The sequence below is a fragment of the Theobroma cacao genome, unplaced genomic scaffold, assembly GCF_053813885.1.
Source record: "Theobroma cacao isolate CCN51 unplaced genomic scaffold, ASM5381388v1 tig013, whole genome shotgun sequence".
Taxonomy (NCBI): Eukaryota; Viridiplantae; Streptophyta; class Magnoliopsida; order Malvales; family Malvaceae; genus Theobroma; species Theobroma cacao.
In genome coordinates this window covers 24,491-41,676 of record NW_028291724.1, presented here as the reverse complement: position 1 = coordinate 41,676, position 17,186 = coordinate 24,491, and the positions used below count along the sequence as shown (strand labels likewise).

The following is a 17,186-nucleotide window of genomic DNA, read 5'->3' as shown; positions in this document are numbered from 1 at the left end:
TTATGGCCTAAGAAGTAGCTTCATTTATATAGTTTAATAACCTTTTAAGTTTATATAGCACTTGATTGCTTAAGCAAATTGCAACCCTGATATTGTCATGTTTGTCATCATAGATTGAAATGTCATGGTTTTGTTCTTAAACTTTTATTTCTTTTTTTTTTAAATCCTTTTCTTAATTTGATTAAAAATATTGTTAATCCATTATAAAAATATCTATGATCATATATATAGAAGTAAGGATGTGGGTAAAATGTTTTATTGAGGAAAGCAGACATTCACTTTAATTAAACTTTGAAATTGTCATTTCAGATTAATTTTTTTGTTTATTATAATCTATTGTTTTAATAATAAAATTTATTTTATGAATAAAAAAAGAGTTTTAATTATATTGAACTGTTATCATTAGCATAAGATTTTTAAGATATTGATTCTTTATATAACTCTTAACTAGTAAAATTTCATTAAAAAAGTATTAGATTAGAGTTCATGAGTAATTAAATCTCAAATTATTATATATTGACAACTTTAATTTTAATATCATCCTAACGTCAAAAGATTTGACAAGTAAGGATTTTATTTTATTGATTTGGGCTTAGGAATTAAATATATGCTTATTTTCTTTGCATGGCAAATAAGAGGTTCTTCGAGACAAGGTAAAATTTTCAAATAATTTCTTTTTTTTTTCCTTTGATTCATTTCATTGAATATTACTATGCATATTTTTTATTTTGTTTCCATGATTATAATTTATCGATTTTGAAATTGAAGGGAAATATTCAAGTTTAAAATTAATTATACTAAATTAATATATCAAATCAATTTGCATGTTCTTATTTAACAATACCTGTCTTTGTATTGATAGATACTCAGACATTAGTGATACTTTTTTCATATTTAAATTTATTTTTATACAAATTAAAATTTTAAAAAATAAATATATTATGCTTGCAACCGTAGAAAAATGATATTTGAGTCAAATTTCGAAACAAAAACATAGGGAAAAATTGTATGGTCTAATCAATTAAGATTTGGATTTTCTTGGTTTAGTTAAACTTTAGTTAACAGATCGAAAAAGTACAGTGTCAAAGAAGGAGATGCCAGCCCCCCCTTGAATTGAATATCTGTTTATAACTTCAAGTTGCAGTATTAGGCATATGTCTTTTGTCACTTACCCACATGATTTTTTTTGTTTCAAAATCCATAACTACAGTTTTGTCATATTCAGACAACCGAAATTGCTCAGTTTCCTTTGGTTGTATCTTTTTGACTGTGCTTTTTTAGACAAAAACATGGAGAAAAAGAGGGCAATTTATTAATGAAGTGCAGAAGATGAAAAGGAAAGGAAACCGTGTGCAAACCTTTGTTTCTTCTGATTTTCTTCAATTATTTGGTTTTTTTCTTTTCTTCTTTTCCAAAATTTATGAAAATAAAGAAAAAGGAAATTGATCCCTAGTCTCCTTTGTAGCCTACCATTTTACTTTTAGCCATCCCTTTGGATCCAACGAAGACAAATTGATTTATTTTTACAAGTCAGCACATATGAAATATGACCATACTCTTGACGGAAAGGCAACCATCTTGACCTGAAAACTTGGTTGTTTCTTGACTTTTACGAGACACACACAGAGAGAGAAAGTGTTTTGGTTAGAATCGGATGCGTTTCAGACAACCCCACTTGAAACGAATGAATACATATATTTGGAAAGCTGAGGAGTTGTTGTAGTTTTCAGAAGTGGGTTCAGTTGAGAAACTTCAAACTTCCCTCCATCCTCTCTCTCTCTCTCTTTCTCTCTCTACACAAAGTATAGCCTTCGGCGCACATGCTTGGGTGCTTTCGTTTGAAACTTACAATGGAGATTTGATATGTAAGGAGGAAATTTGAAATTCACAGAGGTGTTTCTGTTGATGTTTCTTGACTTGGGTTTTTGGTTTTCAAGTTATAGAGCCTCCAGAAACACATCATTTGGAAGAGTCTAAGCTTCTAGAGTTGTGAACTCTTAAATTTCTATACAACCCTGTTTGAGTTTATATCAGAGTTTCCAGTCAGATTAAGTTTTAGGAAAATTCAAACTGATGTATCAAAGCAAAGATTGAAGATATATTAAAAGCTGTACCTAAAGGCAGCCATTGAAAGCATTTATTGCACAAAGTTTTCTCTCTGAAGTTTCTGTAAGTATAATTTCATTGTTAACCCATGTCCCTTGCATGCTCACTTCTCCCAATCTTCCTCTTCTTCTTCTGTTCTTAATTAATCTTTTTCCTTTCTTAATTCTGTCCTTTAATTCTCTTATTGGTCATTGTTGCAAGTTAAAGCTAAGCTAATTCTAATGCTATCATCGAGCCACCAGATTAGGACTTTGTCGGCCTGCAAACATCTGCAAGTAGCAGTTTCCATCATACTTCTTCTTCAATCTTTTTTCTGATTCTTTAAACAGAAGAAAACTGTTATTTTGTGTTTCTTTTTTGTTCCTTTAGATGTCTAGAGGGTCTAGATCATGTCGGTTAAAAAATGTTCTTTGCTTGTCGAGAAGTCATTCCTTTCAAACCAGCCTGCTTTTAGAAAAGTTTTTCAAACCCTTTCAAACCAGCCTGCTTTTAGAAAAGTTTTTCAAACCCTTTTGACAGTCCTACACAATATAGGCAAAAAAATAATATCTTTCTCCATTTACACTTAAACTAGATACCCTTTTGCTTTTCTTTTGCTAAATCTTATTATTATGTGCGTCAAAGTTCCCTTGTTTCCAATCCAACTGAATTTGCTAAGGAAAATCTCAACACTCAAACAAAGTAAACTCAAGCTCAATGCTCTTTCCTGTAAATTTTTGAAAGATTATTGTGTACCTTTTTCCTTGTTTTCATATGAACTGCAATGGTTTTTTCTTAGTACTTATCCCAATAATAAATTTGAAGATAATTGCCTAATATAAATTATCTGAACTCAATCATATAGGGGTGCATGGGGATAGTGTCTTTGTGCCTAGCAATATTCAAACCCCTTCTGTATTAAAGCCACCATTTTTGATCAGTTAGGTTCCTTTTTTACAAAGTATTAGGAACTTGTTTGCTGAGTTTCAGTGGTGTTTTAACTTGTTGAATGGGTTAGTTGTTCCATCCCTAGTGAGTTCATACAGCACTTGCATTTAATGGGTTTGTTCCACTTTGCCAGGAAAACAGTAGTATTAATGATTCTTTGATCATTTGTCAAAGCATTCTAATTCCAAACTCATAAATAATCTTTTTCCTTGTTTGACAGGGTAGAAATGGGATGCCCAAATGCCACAAGACTGCTTCTGCCCTCATTGTTTGCGCTGCTGATTTTAGCCTTAACCTTCACAGAAACTACCGGGCAATTCGATTCAGCTAGTGCTTCTCTACCAGGTTTGGCATAAACTTCTTTTGACTTCTCTATTTCCTTTTTCCATCATTTAGAAGTCAATTGTCTTCTTTGCAATTAAGAAAAAAAGCATTAAATATATATTTCATATAAAATAAAATACGTCTGTTATGCAATTTGATACAAATTTCAATGAAAATGTATAATATATGCTTTGAATTTTTGAGTCAAAATCATAAAGGATGGTCCACGAACTTGGCATTTGTTTTGTCAAAAGTCAACCTATATCCTTTGCCGGTAGCTAAATAAATAAATGCAATCAGTCTTGAAGGAAGCATTAAAATATAGTATAAATTATTCTCAATTTCTGGTCAATTTGATAAATAATATGGGCCAAGTCTGGTTGTATGACAAATTAGTTGGGCTAAAACACAAGTTCAATTTGGGTCTAACCTAATGATTCATCATGGGGCAAGCAGCATGTGTTCTTGTTTCCAAAACATGACAGAAAAACTGATATATCTATCATTTTTTTTATGTTGCATGTATTGATTAGATACAAATTCAATCAATGTGTCACGACCCGTGAGACAATCAGATGATACTGTGAGGGTGGATCCATTGGACAATTTCAACAAGTATAGAGGAGGATTTGACATCACTAACAAGCATTATTGGAGTGTAATTCTCTGAACCCTTTCAGTTACAATTTTATTATTAATTAAATGGATTTTTTAGTTGAAGTTAATTTTTTTTTATTAAAAATAGCTGAGATTATGCAGACAGCTTTTGAAATTAATCTCAGAATTTCCACCTTGCTTTTTCTGCAGTCAGTTATATTTACGGGGGTTCCTGGGTATGCAGTTGGACTCCTATGGCTTTTGTTTGGAATTTTATATGGAGGCTATCTCGCGGCAACTGCTTACTGTTGTAAAAGAAAGGGAAAGCCTAAGACAAAATCACTCTGTCACAACCAATTTTGCTTATGGCCTATTCTCCTAGCTGTAATCTTCACAATCCTGGCAATGTAAGTGCTTCAACTCTCTAGTATAATGATGCTGCAGCACTTCAAAATTTGATTGAAATTCTCATATATATGTATATTTCAATTACAAAGATCAAAAGCAATAGAGGATTCGTTAGAAAATGTTCATGAATTGTGGCAAGCATAACCCACCACTGATCAAACACTGTATATATTGTGTGATCCTAATTTCCTTGCAGTGCTGCATCTGGTTTAGCTCTTGGGGGGACTGCTAAATTCCATTCTGAAGCGAAGACTGTGGTGAACATTATTATGCGCACAGCAAATGAAGCATCAGAAACAATATACAACACTACAGGGGCAATGAAAGAAATGAGAGATAACTTGGGAGAAACTAATGGAACTGGAGAGGCAACTAGCTTTCTTACCTCCACATCTGAGAAACTGGATGTTGAAGCAGCAGATATAGAAAGACAGGCTAGAAAAAACAGACGATTGATTGACAGGGGTCTCAAGATAGTGTAAATCTCTCTCCCCTTCTTCTTTCCCCACCCAATGAGAAAAATTCCAATTGCATATCAATTAGAAGGATGTTGACCCTTATATTTATTTGTTGTTACAGGTTTATAATAACCATTGTGACTATCTCCTTGAACCTGGTAGCAGTTATTGCTTTGTCAGGTATGTTTAGAAGTGTTTCTGAAAATTTTCATTATCATAAACAAAACAAAATTTATAATCCTTATCAAGAAGGAAGTTGCCTTAAACTAAACTTAGAATATTTATATTTAAATCGAAAAGGTTGAAATTATAGTTGCCTAGCCTCTTGAAGCTGTCAAACTTAAAGGTATAATAATGATGACTCCAAGATAAATTTTGGATTCTTCCTATCTATTACTCATGCTATGGTTCTTATGAAAGTTGAATGATTTTCCTTATGCAGTGACTGGAATTTTGAGAGTACGACGAGCACTTTACTGGTAAGGAACTTGACCATTCATGAATCTAACTCATCATGCATGTTGCCAATCACTTGTTGAAAAGTGAGAAAACTGACGTGAAGAATATTTTATATCTTTCTCCTTTCAGGCTAATTGCAATATGTTGGTTCTTTACAATTCTATGCTGGTTGTTCTTCGGGATTTATTTCTTCTTGGAAAAGTAAGTCTAAGGTTTATCTATATTCCTGCTTATTTATCAATTCTCAAGATTCTCCTAGGTTTGCTCGAATTGTTTGCAGGCATAACTGATTGCTCAAATAATTTATCGAATTGCCAGGTTCTCAGGTGATACATGTACAGCTCTAGAAAACTTCAAAGAAAATCCCTACAACAACAGCTTGAGTTCAATCCTCCCTTGTGATGAATTGCTCTCTGCAAAACCAGTCTTATTTGATGTTAGCGCTGGAATCTACGACCTTGTTAACGAGGTAAATGTCATTGTAATTTTAGTTCATATGTTACCTGAACAGGGTATTCTGCTGATAAACTGAAGGTTTAAGTTTTAGCTTACAATCTTTAGAACTGGTTTGAATATGTAGCATTTCATGACATTAAATACATCTCTTCGTGGCATTCAATCCTGCAACTGCTTAAGTTGAATTCAACTTCTGAAAGTAATCCAATTGCATTCAAATTCATGAAACTTTGAGGTCTCATACAATAGAAAAGTCTTGAGAGTGCAAAGGCAAACATCAAATTTGTCCTTTCAATTTCTATTTTCTAATTACAAGACAATTTACTTATGATTCAATTCGTCTTCTATTGACTATTCTTCAGGTGAATTCAAACATATCACTCCTGCAGGCAACAACATATCCCAATCTTGCTTATGTTTGCAATCCTTTCTCTGCGCCACCTGAATATACATACCGGCCAGATGACTGTCCTGCTAATACGATTAGGATTGGCGACATACCAAAGGTATGCAGAAGGAAAAATCCAATATGGTTTATGCATTGTAGCTAGCATCTCCAGTAATATTTCTCACTCCGTAACTACAAAGGAGAGACAGCTTGATGTCTGATTGACTCTCTTTGCATCTCTTTGTAGATATTGTCCGTATTTACTTGTTCTGATGCCAATAATGGGACCTGCAAAGAGGGAGAATTCATATCCACTAGTCAGTACAAAACAGTGGAGGCTTACACAAGTTCAATCCAAAACCTACTAAATGCTTATCCTGGCATGGAAAGTCTAGTAGAATGCCAGTCAGTGAGTGACGCATTTTCTGAGATCCTTCGCGAACACTGCAAACCATTGAAGAGATCCGTGCGAATGGCATGGGCTGCAATGGTGTTTCTCTCAATCATCATGGTATTTTTGGTTCTGATATGGACAGCAGAAGCTCATCACGAGCAACAACTTCATTCTTTGGACGGTTCTGTGAAACCTCAATCTGCAACAACAAATTCATTGGAATCCCAAGCAAATAATGAAGTGATCAAAGATCACTCGAACTCGAATTCAGTCTAGAAATTGCAAATTTCGATATTGTTTATTTTGGAAGACAATGCGCAAGCAGCTTCCAGGAACGCCGGCTAAAGCATCAACAATACTAGTTTGTACAGGTAGAGATACAAGATCGCAATAAGGATAGAGATGGATTATCTAGATAGGAAAAATAGAACACGGGCCATTTTTTTGTCTCCATAGGAAGGAAAAAGATTGAAGTTTAGTTTGCATTTTCTACTACCCTAGCGTTACAGATTTTGCTTCTGTAATCTAATGTAGTGTCCAATACGGGGATTAACCCCATAATATGGTGTAATACTCTAATTGTTTAGCAATAAAAAACAATTCCTTCATCTAGATTTTGGTTGTAGGATATTCATATGTATAGCCACATTGAAAAATGAGCTAGCTTTTTTTTTTTTCAACTAAGTTGGAAAGCTATTAAAGGCATTAATTATTTCTTTTGGTTGTCTGATTAATTATTATTATTATTATTATCATTTTGCATTTTCATTTTATTATGTCCATTAATTGTTGCCTTTCTTTACTTCCCTAGCTCATCTAATAATACGTAAATTTTGATGGTTTTTTTTTTTGGTTTAAAAAAAGAGAGACAATTCAACAAAAACTATATATTAAAAAATTACTTTGTAGCAAGAATGGAAATCGCAACCTTGAATTGGTGCTCCCTTCCTATTCCCTTTGTAATATTATGCCATATGTCCAACAAACAAAGTTTATTAACGACAATATTTTGCTCGTTGAATTTTTTTTCTCCCTTTCCAGATAAAAATAAATTTTACTTGAATGTTATGAATACAAATTAATGTCATTTTTTTATATAATAATAAATAAGTCCTTAAACTATTTTAAAAAATTAAAAAAAATTATTTTTTTATTACGTTTAAATGAAATACATGTACTTTTATTTTGAATCAAATAAGTCCTTGTAACTAATGATTGACTAATTGTCATTAGTTAAAATACTACTTGTCATTTTATATTCACATAACACTGAAATAACATTGATGTAAAAAGTGAAAAATGTTAAATAATTATGTAAATATGTCAAATTAATGTATCACATTATTATCAATTATAATACGTCAACATATCATATTATCATCAATTATGATATGCTAGCATGTCATATCAACGTCACACGAGATAAAATAACAAATGATATTTTGATTAAGTCAATCATTAATTATAAAAGTTTATCTGATTTAAAATAAAAATACAAGAGTTATTTGTATTAAAATAAAAGTATAAATGCTTAATTGATTTTTATTTGAATTTTTTAAAATAGTTTAAGGGTTTTTTCAGATGTTACACTTTTTTTCTAAAAAAAAGTTCAAGTGTTTTAAGAAACTGCTCATAAAAATAAACATTTATAATAATAATAGTAACATTTATTAGATTCGGGTAATTGAAATTCAAACAAAAAATCACTTGTTTACCATTGGACCCAGCACGTTTGGGGCATGGCTATGGCTCTTGGAAAGGCCCAACCACATGGTTGGACCAGCCGACCTCCCAATGCCAAAATGCTTAATTTTTCGTATTTTGATGCACTATAGTCTATTGAAAAAGGTAATCACTATGCACCAACCATTAGGTAAATTTTAGATGGATGGAGAAGACAAAATATATTGGCAGCAAATTTTAGATGGAAGGACTTAAACTTTGGAAAAAACATGAATGAAATTCAAACATGTACGAAACTTTTAGGGTTCAAAAGTGTTATTTTATTAGTTATTATTATTTAAATGCAATTTCGTCAGCCATTTATAAGAAACAAAAAGTAAAAACTATAATATATATCATATGTAAGCATTTTGACAAATGTTCGCTTTCATTCAAAACTTTGGAATATAATTTTATTTTTTTCATAGGTCAGCTTAATCCTATATCTTAGTGACCCATCAATGATGTAATCGTATGTTAACAATTTATTGGGAAATATAAAACAATATTTTGACTAATGGATGCTTATAAAATACACTTGTTAAGATGTTATAATCTTATTTTAACATCACATGTCTCATGTTTTTCTTTGTATTAAAAAGGGTATAATAATATATATTCCATCAAGTGCAGCACAGATAAAGAGAATTCATAAAACTGACATTAAATCCGATGGAATGAATAAAATTTGATAATTATATAACGATTAGTAGTATTGTTTGTTGACGTGATGCCTTTCTCTCATTCGTAATAAATTTCGAATCATTCTCTGGTATTCCTCTCCTATTTTAATAATTAAAATAAATCGTGTAATGTATGTGATGTGAGAGGGTCCAATAACTTGTATGGAAGAGAGCATATGTTCAAATTTAAAATAATTAAATTTCAGCACCAGGTCTTCACCTAACATCCTCAACAAAATGTGGACTTTCTTGTCATTATTTTATATATATTTGATGTGGTACTTTATGTACTTTTATTTTATTAAGTGAGTTATGTCATTTTTCTATATATAATATAATAAATAATTTGACAAAAAAACCAGATTCTAGAAAAGAAAATAGTCAATGAATTACATAGGATAAAAGGAGATCATATATATATATATGGACAAGTTGCACTATTTGTAAAATGTATAGAGTTGGTGGGAATAAAAGTATCCAAAGTTTGAATTTGATCAAATATAGAGGGAGACCTATCTCCATCTTTGACAATCCTTTGGGGTATAATTCTATAACATTATAACTTTCTAGAGAACATATAAATTAATAAATAACAGACAAAAACAATAACATTTGTCAACTCTTAACCTAACACAAAGATCAAACTTCTAATGTGGATGATAATAGAAGCTCCTCATTGAGGAGAAAAGTCAAAGAAACGTGCTGATTTTCAAATACTGCTTCCTATACTTTTAATATTGAGCTCTATTAGAAATCAATAGCACTATAATTCCTTGTTTCAGTCCTTTTAAGATTGTAAACAAATTAGCATAGCCAAATCTTTCCAACCTTCAAATGGCTGTCCTACCAGACACTCTCAAAGTTCTTGAAGATACCCATGTATTTCCTCCACCAGGCTCAGTTCCCACAACTTCTCTTCCTCTTACCTTCTTTGATATACACTGGCTTGGTTCTTCTCCCATGCAACGCCTTTTATTCTATGATTTCCCATACCCTACCTTTTATTTCACGCAAAGCACTCTTCCCAATCTCAAAAGATCTCTCTCACTCACTCTGCAGCATTTCTTCCCCCTTGCAGGCAATCTTGTGTTCCCTCCACCTCCTCAAAAGCCTTATATTCTGTACAAAGAGGGTGATTCTGTTCAGTTTATCGCCAAAGAATCCACGGCAGATTTCAGCCATCTCAAAGGCGACCATGCACGACATGTTCAAGAATTTCAAGCTCTTCTCCCCAAACTGAAACCGGCAAGTACGTACTCACATAGCACGACTAGTACTGCGTGCATGCAGAAGCCTCTCATGGCCATTCAGGTCACTCTATTTCCGAAGGCAGGCATTTGCGTAGGTGCCACGTTTAACCATGTTGCAGCAGATGGTAAGGCGTTTACTCATTTTATGAAATCATGGGCATCCGCTCATAGATCTCAAGGCGATCTCATGACTTGTCTGAACAAGTCCCTACCCGATTACAACAAGGATTTGATCAAAGATCCTCTGGGGCTAGCGTCCATTTTCATGAAGGACAAGTGGAATTGGGAGGATTTGGACAGCATTCCCTATGACAAGTTTCGGGTCACTTTTGTCATCAAACGATCCCAGGTTGAGTTATTGAAAAATTGGGTCACAAGGAAGTGCATGGAAGAAAATGGATCGGAGACATTAAGGACGTCAACTTTTGTGGTAACATGTGCTTACATGTGGGTTTGCTTGGTCCAATTACGAGAAAGTGGAACTCATGATCTTTCATCAACCGATAGTTATAACATGCTTTGCCATTTCATTTTTCTGGCAGATTGCAGAGACCGCCTGAAATTGCCTGCAACATACTTTGGGAACTGCCTCGAGCCACGTTTTGCAGCAGCTAAGAAGAGTGAGCTGCTTGGAGGGAAAGGAATTCTCGTGGCTGCAAAGGCTATTGGGAGAGAAGTCATGGAATTGGAGAAAGGAGCATTGAGAGAGGCAGAGAAATGGTTATCGAGGGCAGAGGAAATATTCAAATTTGGACGCCATGTTTGCATTGCTGCATCACCAAAATTGCGTGTGTATGAGACAGATTTTGGGTGGGGAAGGCCAAGAAAAACTGAAGTGGCTCACATTGGTTCTTTTGGATCCATTTCTATGGCTGAGAGTAGAGAAGAGGAAGGTGGTGTTGAGTTTGGCTTAGCACTTGCTCAAGATGAATTGGATAGCTTCAATGCTGTTTTTGAGCAAGGCTTATTAAAGTTGCAATAAACTGTTAAATTACGATTAACTAATTGTTGGAGCTGAATATAACAAACTATGTACATCTTTATATACAAGTATAACAAAATCTAAACTTTATTACAGGTGATACAAATGATCATAACAGATATTGAGATTCGATTTGCATATCAAGAATTGTTGATGAAATCAAATCTGAATCGTATTGTCTTCAATTCAGATTCTCTTGTTGATGTTCCTGTTGCTGGAATAAAGTGTTTGCTGCTGAGATCAAGTGTGATAGATTTGATCTTCATTTCAGAATTTCTGCTTACTTCGTTGATGCTTTTGCCGCTGATATGTGAGCTGAGCTAATTATTGAAGTGGCTGCTGATATGTCTTGAATTGTTGCTGTTGTGCTTTGCTTAGAGTGCCTGCTGTTGCAGCTGCTTCTGTTTGTGATTTCCTGCCACCATTGATGTGAGCTCCAGCTGCTGCTGAAGCTTTATTTTAAGCTGTCGAGGTTCCGTTTTGAACTTGTGCTCGATCCTTTACCCTGAAATGGTACCTATATATTGTGATAAAACTCATAGCATTAGCATCATAGTGTATCACCATACCTATAGGGATATATTTGATTACGCTGAAATGCTGCCATTGATCTTTTACAAATTGAAGCCTTGGGGGAGCATATTGTACATTTGTTTCATTTCAATAATGAACTTTCAAATAGGAACACTTTAGTGGTTGCTATTATTTACTTGCTAAAACAACCTTTAATTAATCATTTATTAGTAGATCGTTAATTTTGTTTGAAGAGCAATGGCAATTTTATTTATACTGGAGCCTGGAGGTGATATTATCACCATCTCCGTAAGAATTGTATAGCCTGAAATAAAATAGGCAAACAGCTCCCTGTGATCAGCTTATGGCAAGCAGAGACGACCAAAGAACAAGGCGAAAAGGCTTACAACAACCAATCACTTAAACCGCGTTTGGCTTCCACAACAGAAAACAGAGCAGCCAAGCCCTTTCTAAGCAGCAATAGGCCTATCTGGTTGTGGCAAGACTTTACATGAGTTGATTAAATCTCACTATAGCAGAACTTGAGACACATTCATTTGCTTTACAGACTATAAATAGGCAGCGAAGTCTTTTTTTTTTTTTTGAATAGCAGATGTATTGATCAAAAGGAAAAAGGGGGGAGAATCACACAAAAAGAATCCGTTTGTCATCCATAGCACCCCATATCCATCAACCACCACAGTCCAAAGCCAGGACCCCTGAAGGGGAAGACATCAGAAGCAGAACCACAAAAACCACAAAAAACAGCCCAGCAGAACCACAAAGACCACAAAAAAACAGCCCCTAAACAGACTCCCTTTGAAGTATATGGGGGAATCAAGACGAGTCATCGTTGACCTTATACAGACCCATTCATTCACAAGAATTACAAAAGAATAGTAACTGTAAGAATTTTCAAAGGTGTCACGCCTTTCCCCTGTATGCAGGCAAGATAACATAGCACAGAAGCAGGGAACAGCAGCGGGAGGGGAAAGCTTATGTGCCAATAACCCCACAGGCAGAGAAGTAATTTGTTCGTGTAAATCTGGATTTTGCAAGTCCATATAATAGTCAATAAGTTATTGGAGATATTCTTCATCCTCTAAACAACTTGGTCACTGTTATTTGCTTAAAGGATGGCATTTTCCATAATAAACGAGTGTGATGATAGCTAAGACGAAAGCAAGGAGAATCCTGCCTTAATTGTCATGTGTTCGACGACGAAGCTAGAGTCCTCCGCTCTACGGAGTTCGGAGAATACTCGTTTCATAACCCCTTTATCATCAGGAAAGAACCTTGGCACAGACATTGAATTTCATGAAACCACTAATGGGTTTGACCAATATTGAGCCATGGGCCGAGGTTTTGTGTCTGTGGTAAAGGCCATCCATCTCCTTTATCTTTCTGCAATCGTAAAAGGGTTATTTTTAAAAATATTTTTTTTATAATTTTAATTATTTTTAATTTAATTAGATAAAATTATTTTTAATAAAATTACACGCTACGATGTTACACGTTATGTATAAAAATATGTGATATATCATTATTAGGTTATTACACGTCATATACAAAAGCATGTGACGCGTTATGATTAGATTATTACACATCATATTGAAAAAAAAATATTATTGTTACAAGTTATGTAAAAAAACGTGTTGTATTGTTATGGTTAGGTTGTTACATGTCATATACAAAAATATGTGACATGTCATTGTTATGTACAAAAACATGTTACACACCATAGTTAGATTGTTACACGTCATATTGAAAAAAAATACTATTGTTACACGCCATGTTGAAAAAAATATTGTTATTACATGTCATGTATAAAAACATGTTACACGCCATGATAAAAAAAAGTTATTACACGTCATATTGATAAAAAAATATTGTTGTTACACACCATATTGAAAAAATATTGTTGTTACACGTCATATTCAAAAATAATTTGTTACACTTTAATGCTTAAAATGTTGTTGTTACATACGAACAAAAACTTCTAATCCTCTCAACTTTCTTCATTTTTTTTTGTTTTTTTTTATAATTTGATACCGATTAAAGTGTTTCTAATATGTTTTCATAAATCAAAACATAAATTTTCTTATCTAAAACACCTATTTCGACTAAAAATAATTTTTTTTTTTAAATCTAGGTTTATAAATTTTAAAATTTTGAGTTTATTGGTGTCTAAGTTCCGAATTAATTCAATTAAGAGCTATTTCAAATATCTAAGATCATTTTTACCGTTTTAGTTTTATCCAAAATACCTAAAAATCAAATTCTCCAAATAGTCACCTACCCAAACACATCAAAACCATTGCTTGGTGTCTTGAAAGAATCTAAAAATACGGGAGAGAGAAATCAGAAGAGATGAATGTCGAAGAGAGAAATCGATAAAATTTAAGAAAATGAGATGTTGAGAGAGAGAAATCAGAAGTACAAATAGAGAAAAATTATGATTAATGGTTTAATTTATTTGAAATAGTTTCAAAGGTATTTTTCTCAAATCATAACAAAATATGACTAAAAATAATTAAATTTATTTTGATAATTATTTTTAAAATATCTTTATCAAAAAAGGTTATTTCTCATAATCTTCTCATTGTAAAAAAAGAAATTAAAAAAATCCTTTTCCATTGAGAAGCTTATAATGAAGTTCATGCTTATACAGTTAAAAGAGATTTTAACATGTATAAGTGTGATTTTAATTGGTGCAACCAATCTCTTTCATTGATCAAGTTAGGTATTTTTTTTTTTCTTTGAGGAGAATTTGGTAGAATAGTTGATAGGAACATGATGAAGACACCTATAGAGATTAAAGGAGACAAGTAGTTTACTATTCTAGACGTGACTATAGCTTGTGCAAACTAGCTAACAACATAAAACAAAGGCTCCCAACTATTATTATGTAAAGGATTAGTAGTAACTCGTTGGTCTAAAACTAGAGATGAAGCGAACTAGACCGCAAGCAATATAAAATGACGCATAGAAAAGTACCAAAAGCACGTTACATATGAGCGGTTGGTGAGGAAATAAATTGTCTTGTTTGTTGTCGGTCCAAGTATTGCATCACACAGAATACCCTTTTCACGTGGGCCGTTGGCTCTATCTGAAGCTGCTAATTGAATGTAGCATCCATGCCTTACTTTATCTATGTTTAATGCAATTATATGACATGGAAACCGCGAGAAAGTGCGGGACTAAGTTTAGATAACGTAGAACTTGGTAGGCGGCCGAAACTACTCCTGCTTCCGAGATCCGAATGAGACACATAATCATTGCTTTATACCGAAAATTGATTCGCAAAAGGATTGCGGTGCTTCATCTCGTGAATTCAAAGCCATGCACCTGATTCTAGGCAAGCGTGACGAACTGATCGTCTGCATTACTATTTACTGCACCTCTAGTTTTATATAAAGCTTGCGTGAGCAGAAGTTTTCTGATCTGGCTACCTCTCCACAGTATGGCTCAACATTGCTTCATCAAGTTCCTTGAAGCTAGCCATGTCTCTCCACCGCCGGGCTCAGTTCCCACGACCTCTCTTCCTCTCACTTTCTTGGACACCCTATGGATTTCTTGCTGTCATATACAACGCCTTTTCTTCTACAAATTCCCCTACCCGACCTCCCATTTCCTGCATAACGCTCTCCCCAATCTCAAAACATCTCTCTCACTCACTCTGCAACATTTCTTCCCTTTTGCAGGCAATCTCAAGTTGCCTCCACTTCCTCAAAGGCCTTATATTTACTATGCCGATGGTGATTCTCTCCCGTTTGTTGTCATTGAATCCACAGCAGACTTCAAGCATCTGATCACAGGCAATCGTCCAAGACATGCTCAGGATTTAGAAGATCTCGTTCCCAACTTGCCACCGCCAAGTATGTCCTCCGATGGCGACAATATTTGCAAGCAGCAGCCGCTTATGGCCATCCAAGTCACTGTCTTTCCTAATGCCGGTATTTCCATAGGTATCACCTTCTGTCATGTTGCAGCTGATGGGAGGGCCTTTGGTCATTTCACCAAGTCCTGGGCATCTATTTGTAGGTCACTAGGGGACTCAACTTCTGTTCGCAATATTATTTCCCCACCTAACTATAGCAGGGATTTGATCCAAGATCCTCGAGGAATTTGGACCATTTTTCTCAAAGAATTATATGATTGGGAGACTTTGGAAAGAATGACTCCAACAGACAATGTTCGAATCACGCCTGTAATCAACAAATCCCATGTTGAGATGTTGAAAACATGGATTGCAAGAAAGTATGTGGAAGAGACCGAGAAGGAGCCGCCCAGATTGTCAACGTTTGTGGTAACCACTGCTTTCATGTGGGTTTGTTTGGTCAAACTGAAACAAAGTAATAAAACTCCTGATCAACGTTTAAGAAATGATGATGCGATTTGCGTCTTTACTTTTCTAGCTGATTGTAGGTACCGCCTAAGATTGCCCACAAATTATTTTGGAAACTGTCTAGAACCGTGTGTTGCAACAGCAAAAAGAAGTGAGCTAATTGGAGAAAATGGGATGGTTGTGGCTGCAAAGGCTATTGGAAGAGAAATTCTGGAGTTCGAGAAAGAACCATTGAGAGGGGCAGCGACTTGGATATCAAGTGGAAAGGAAGTCTTACGTAAATGTGAACACTACATAACACTTGCAGGATCGCCAAAACTGCGAGTTTACGAGACAGATTTTGGGTGGGGAAGACCAGCAAAGAGTGAGGTCGTTCACCTTGGTTCTCAAGGATCGATTGCCATTGCTGAGAGTAGTGATGAGGAAAGTGGCGTTGAATTTGGCGTACCCCTTGCTCCAGATGAATTCGACAAATTCAATGCTATTTTTGAGCAAGGTTTATTGAACCTGTGTAAATAAATTGTTGTACGATGGAGCGGTTGGTTGGTTTATGTGATGTTTGCTTCTACTTAAAACATTAAATAATCAAATGTTTTGTCCTTTTAAATTGGTCTTCAAGCTTAGGTTAGGGGAGAGAAAGAAGAAAACAACAAATTATCACCTCCACATCCTTTCATCATCCTCCAGTTCAATTAAAAGGTCTTGACTTACTATGCTATATCAAGTGTAATACAGGAGTATCATCCAACAGGATTGGCATAGACGAGTTCAGACTCAAGACACTCAGTTGCATTAACTTCTATTTCATGCTACCCTTCAATATTTTACCATTAAATTTAGATTTAATAATATTTGATATATTAATAGTGTATAATTTTTATTAAATAATGTTACTTCATTAGTAAAGTAAAATTAAAATTTTTTAAAAATTTAAATTTAAATATTAAAAAAATTTAATAATTAATTAAATAAAAAATTTCTCTCTCCAACTATCTCACAACATTCTTTTATCGTTTTCTTCTTTTATCTCCCTCTAATTCTATCACCAATTTCAAACATGATTTAATTTTGAAATACGCATAAATCTTGAACAACAAAGTTTGAACCTACTTGAAACTAATATGGAATTTATTTTTTTTATTTTTGACATAATATTTAAAATTTTTTAAAT

At 33.9% G+C, this 17,186-nt stretch overlaps 2 protein-coding genes and 1 pseudogene across 5 annotated transcripts; all 3 read left to right on the top strand.

Moving 5' to 3' along the window:
- Window positions 1-1,529: 1,529 nt before the first annotated feature.
- Window positions 1,530-7,151, top strand: LOC18602428 (uncharacterized). 3 transcript variants are annotated; one of them, XM_018119464.2, is made up of 11 exons: window positions 1,530-2,169; window positions 3,259-3,378; window positions 3,891-4,015; window positions 4,165-4,361; window positions 4,559-4,840; window positions 4,942-5,000; window positions 5,263-5,299; window positions 5,409-5,480; window positions 5,598-5,748; window positions 6,098-6,241; window positions 6,371-7,151. In XM_018119464.2, exons 2-11 carry the CDS (start codon window positions 3,261-3,263, stop codon window positions 6,791-6,793), a joined length of 1,608 nt encoding a protein of 535 aa, XP_017974953.1. In that variant the 5' UTR covers window positions 1,530-2,169; window positions 3,259-3,260; the 3' UTR covers window positions 6,794-7,151. The 3 variants fall into 3 exon arrangements, with proteins under 3 accessions (XP_017974953.1, XP_007033864.2, XP_088658942.1); XM_007033802.3 differs by having other exon boundaries at window positions 1,531-2,169; window positions 3,254-3,378; XM_088802816.1 differs by lacking the exon at window positions 1,530-2,169 and adding an exon at window positions 2,771-2,787 and having other exon boundaries at window positions 3,254-3,378.
- A 2,558-nt stretch (window positions 7,152-9,709) lies between these two features.
- On the top strand, window positions 9,710-11,835 carry LOC18602429 (coumaroyl-CoA:anthocyanidin 3-O-glucoside-6''-O-coumaroyltransferase 1-like). 2 transcript variants are annotated; one of them, XM_088802817.1, is made up of 2 exons: window positions 9,710-11,065; window positions 11,345-11,835. In XM_088802817.1, exons 1-2 carry the CDS (start codon window positions 9,757-9,759, stop codon window positions 11,476-11,478), a joined length of 1,443 nt encoding a protein of 480 aa, XP_088658943.1. In that variant the 5' UTR covers window positions 9,710-9,756; the 3' UTR covers window positions 11,479-11,835. The 2 variants fall into 2 exon arrangements, with proteins under 2 accessions (XP_088658943.1, XP_007033865.2); XM_007033803.3 differs by having other exon boundaries at window positions 9,710-11,250; window positions 11,345-11,472.
- Window positions 11,836-15,046: 3,211 nt separating this feature from the next.
- On the top strand, window positions 15,047-16,622 carry LOC18602431 (coumaroyl-CoA:anthocyanidin 3-O-glucoside-6''-O-coumaroyltransferase 1 pseudogene; annotated as a pseudogene).
- The last annotated feature ends 564 nt before the right edge of the window (window positions 16,623-17,186 follow it).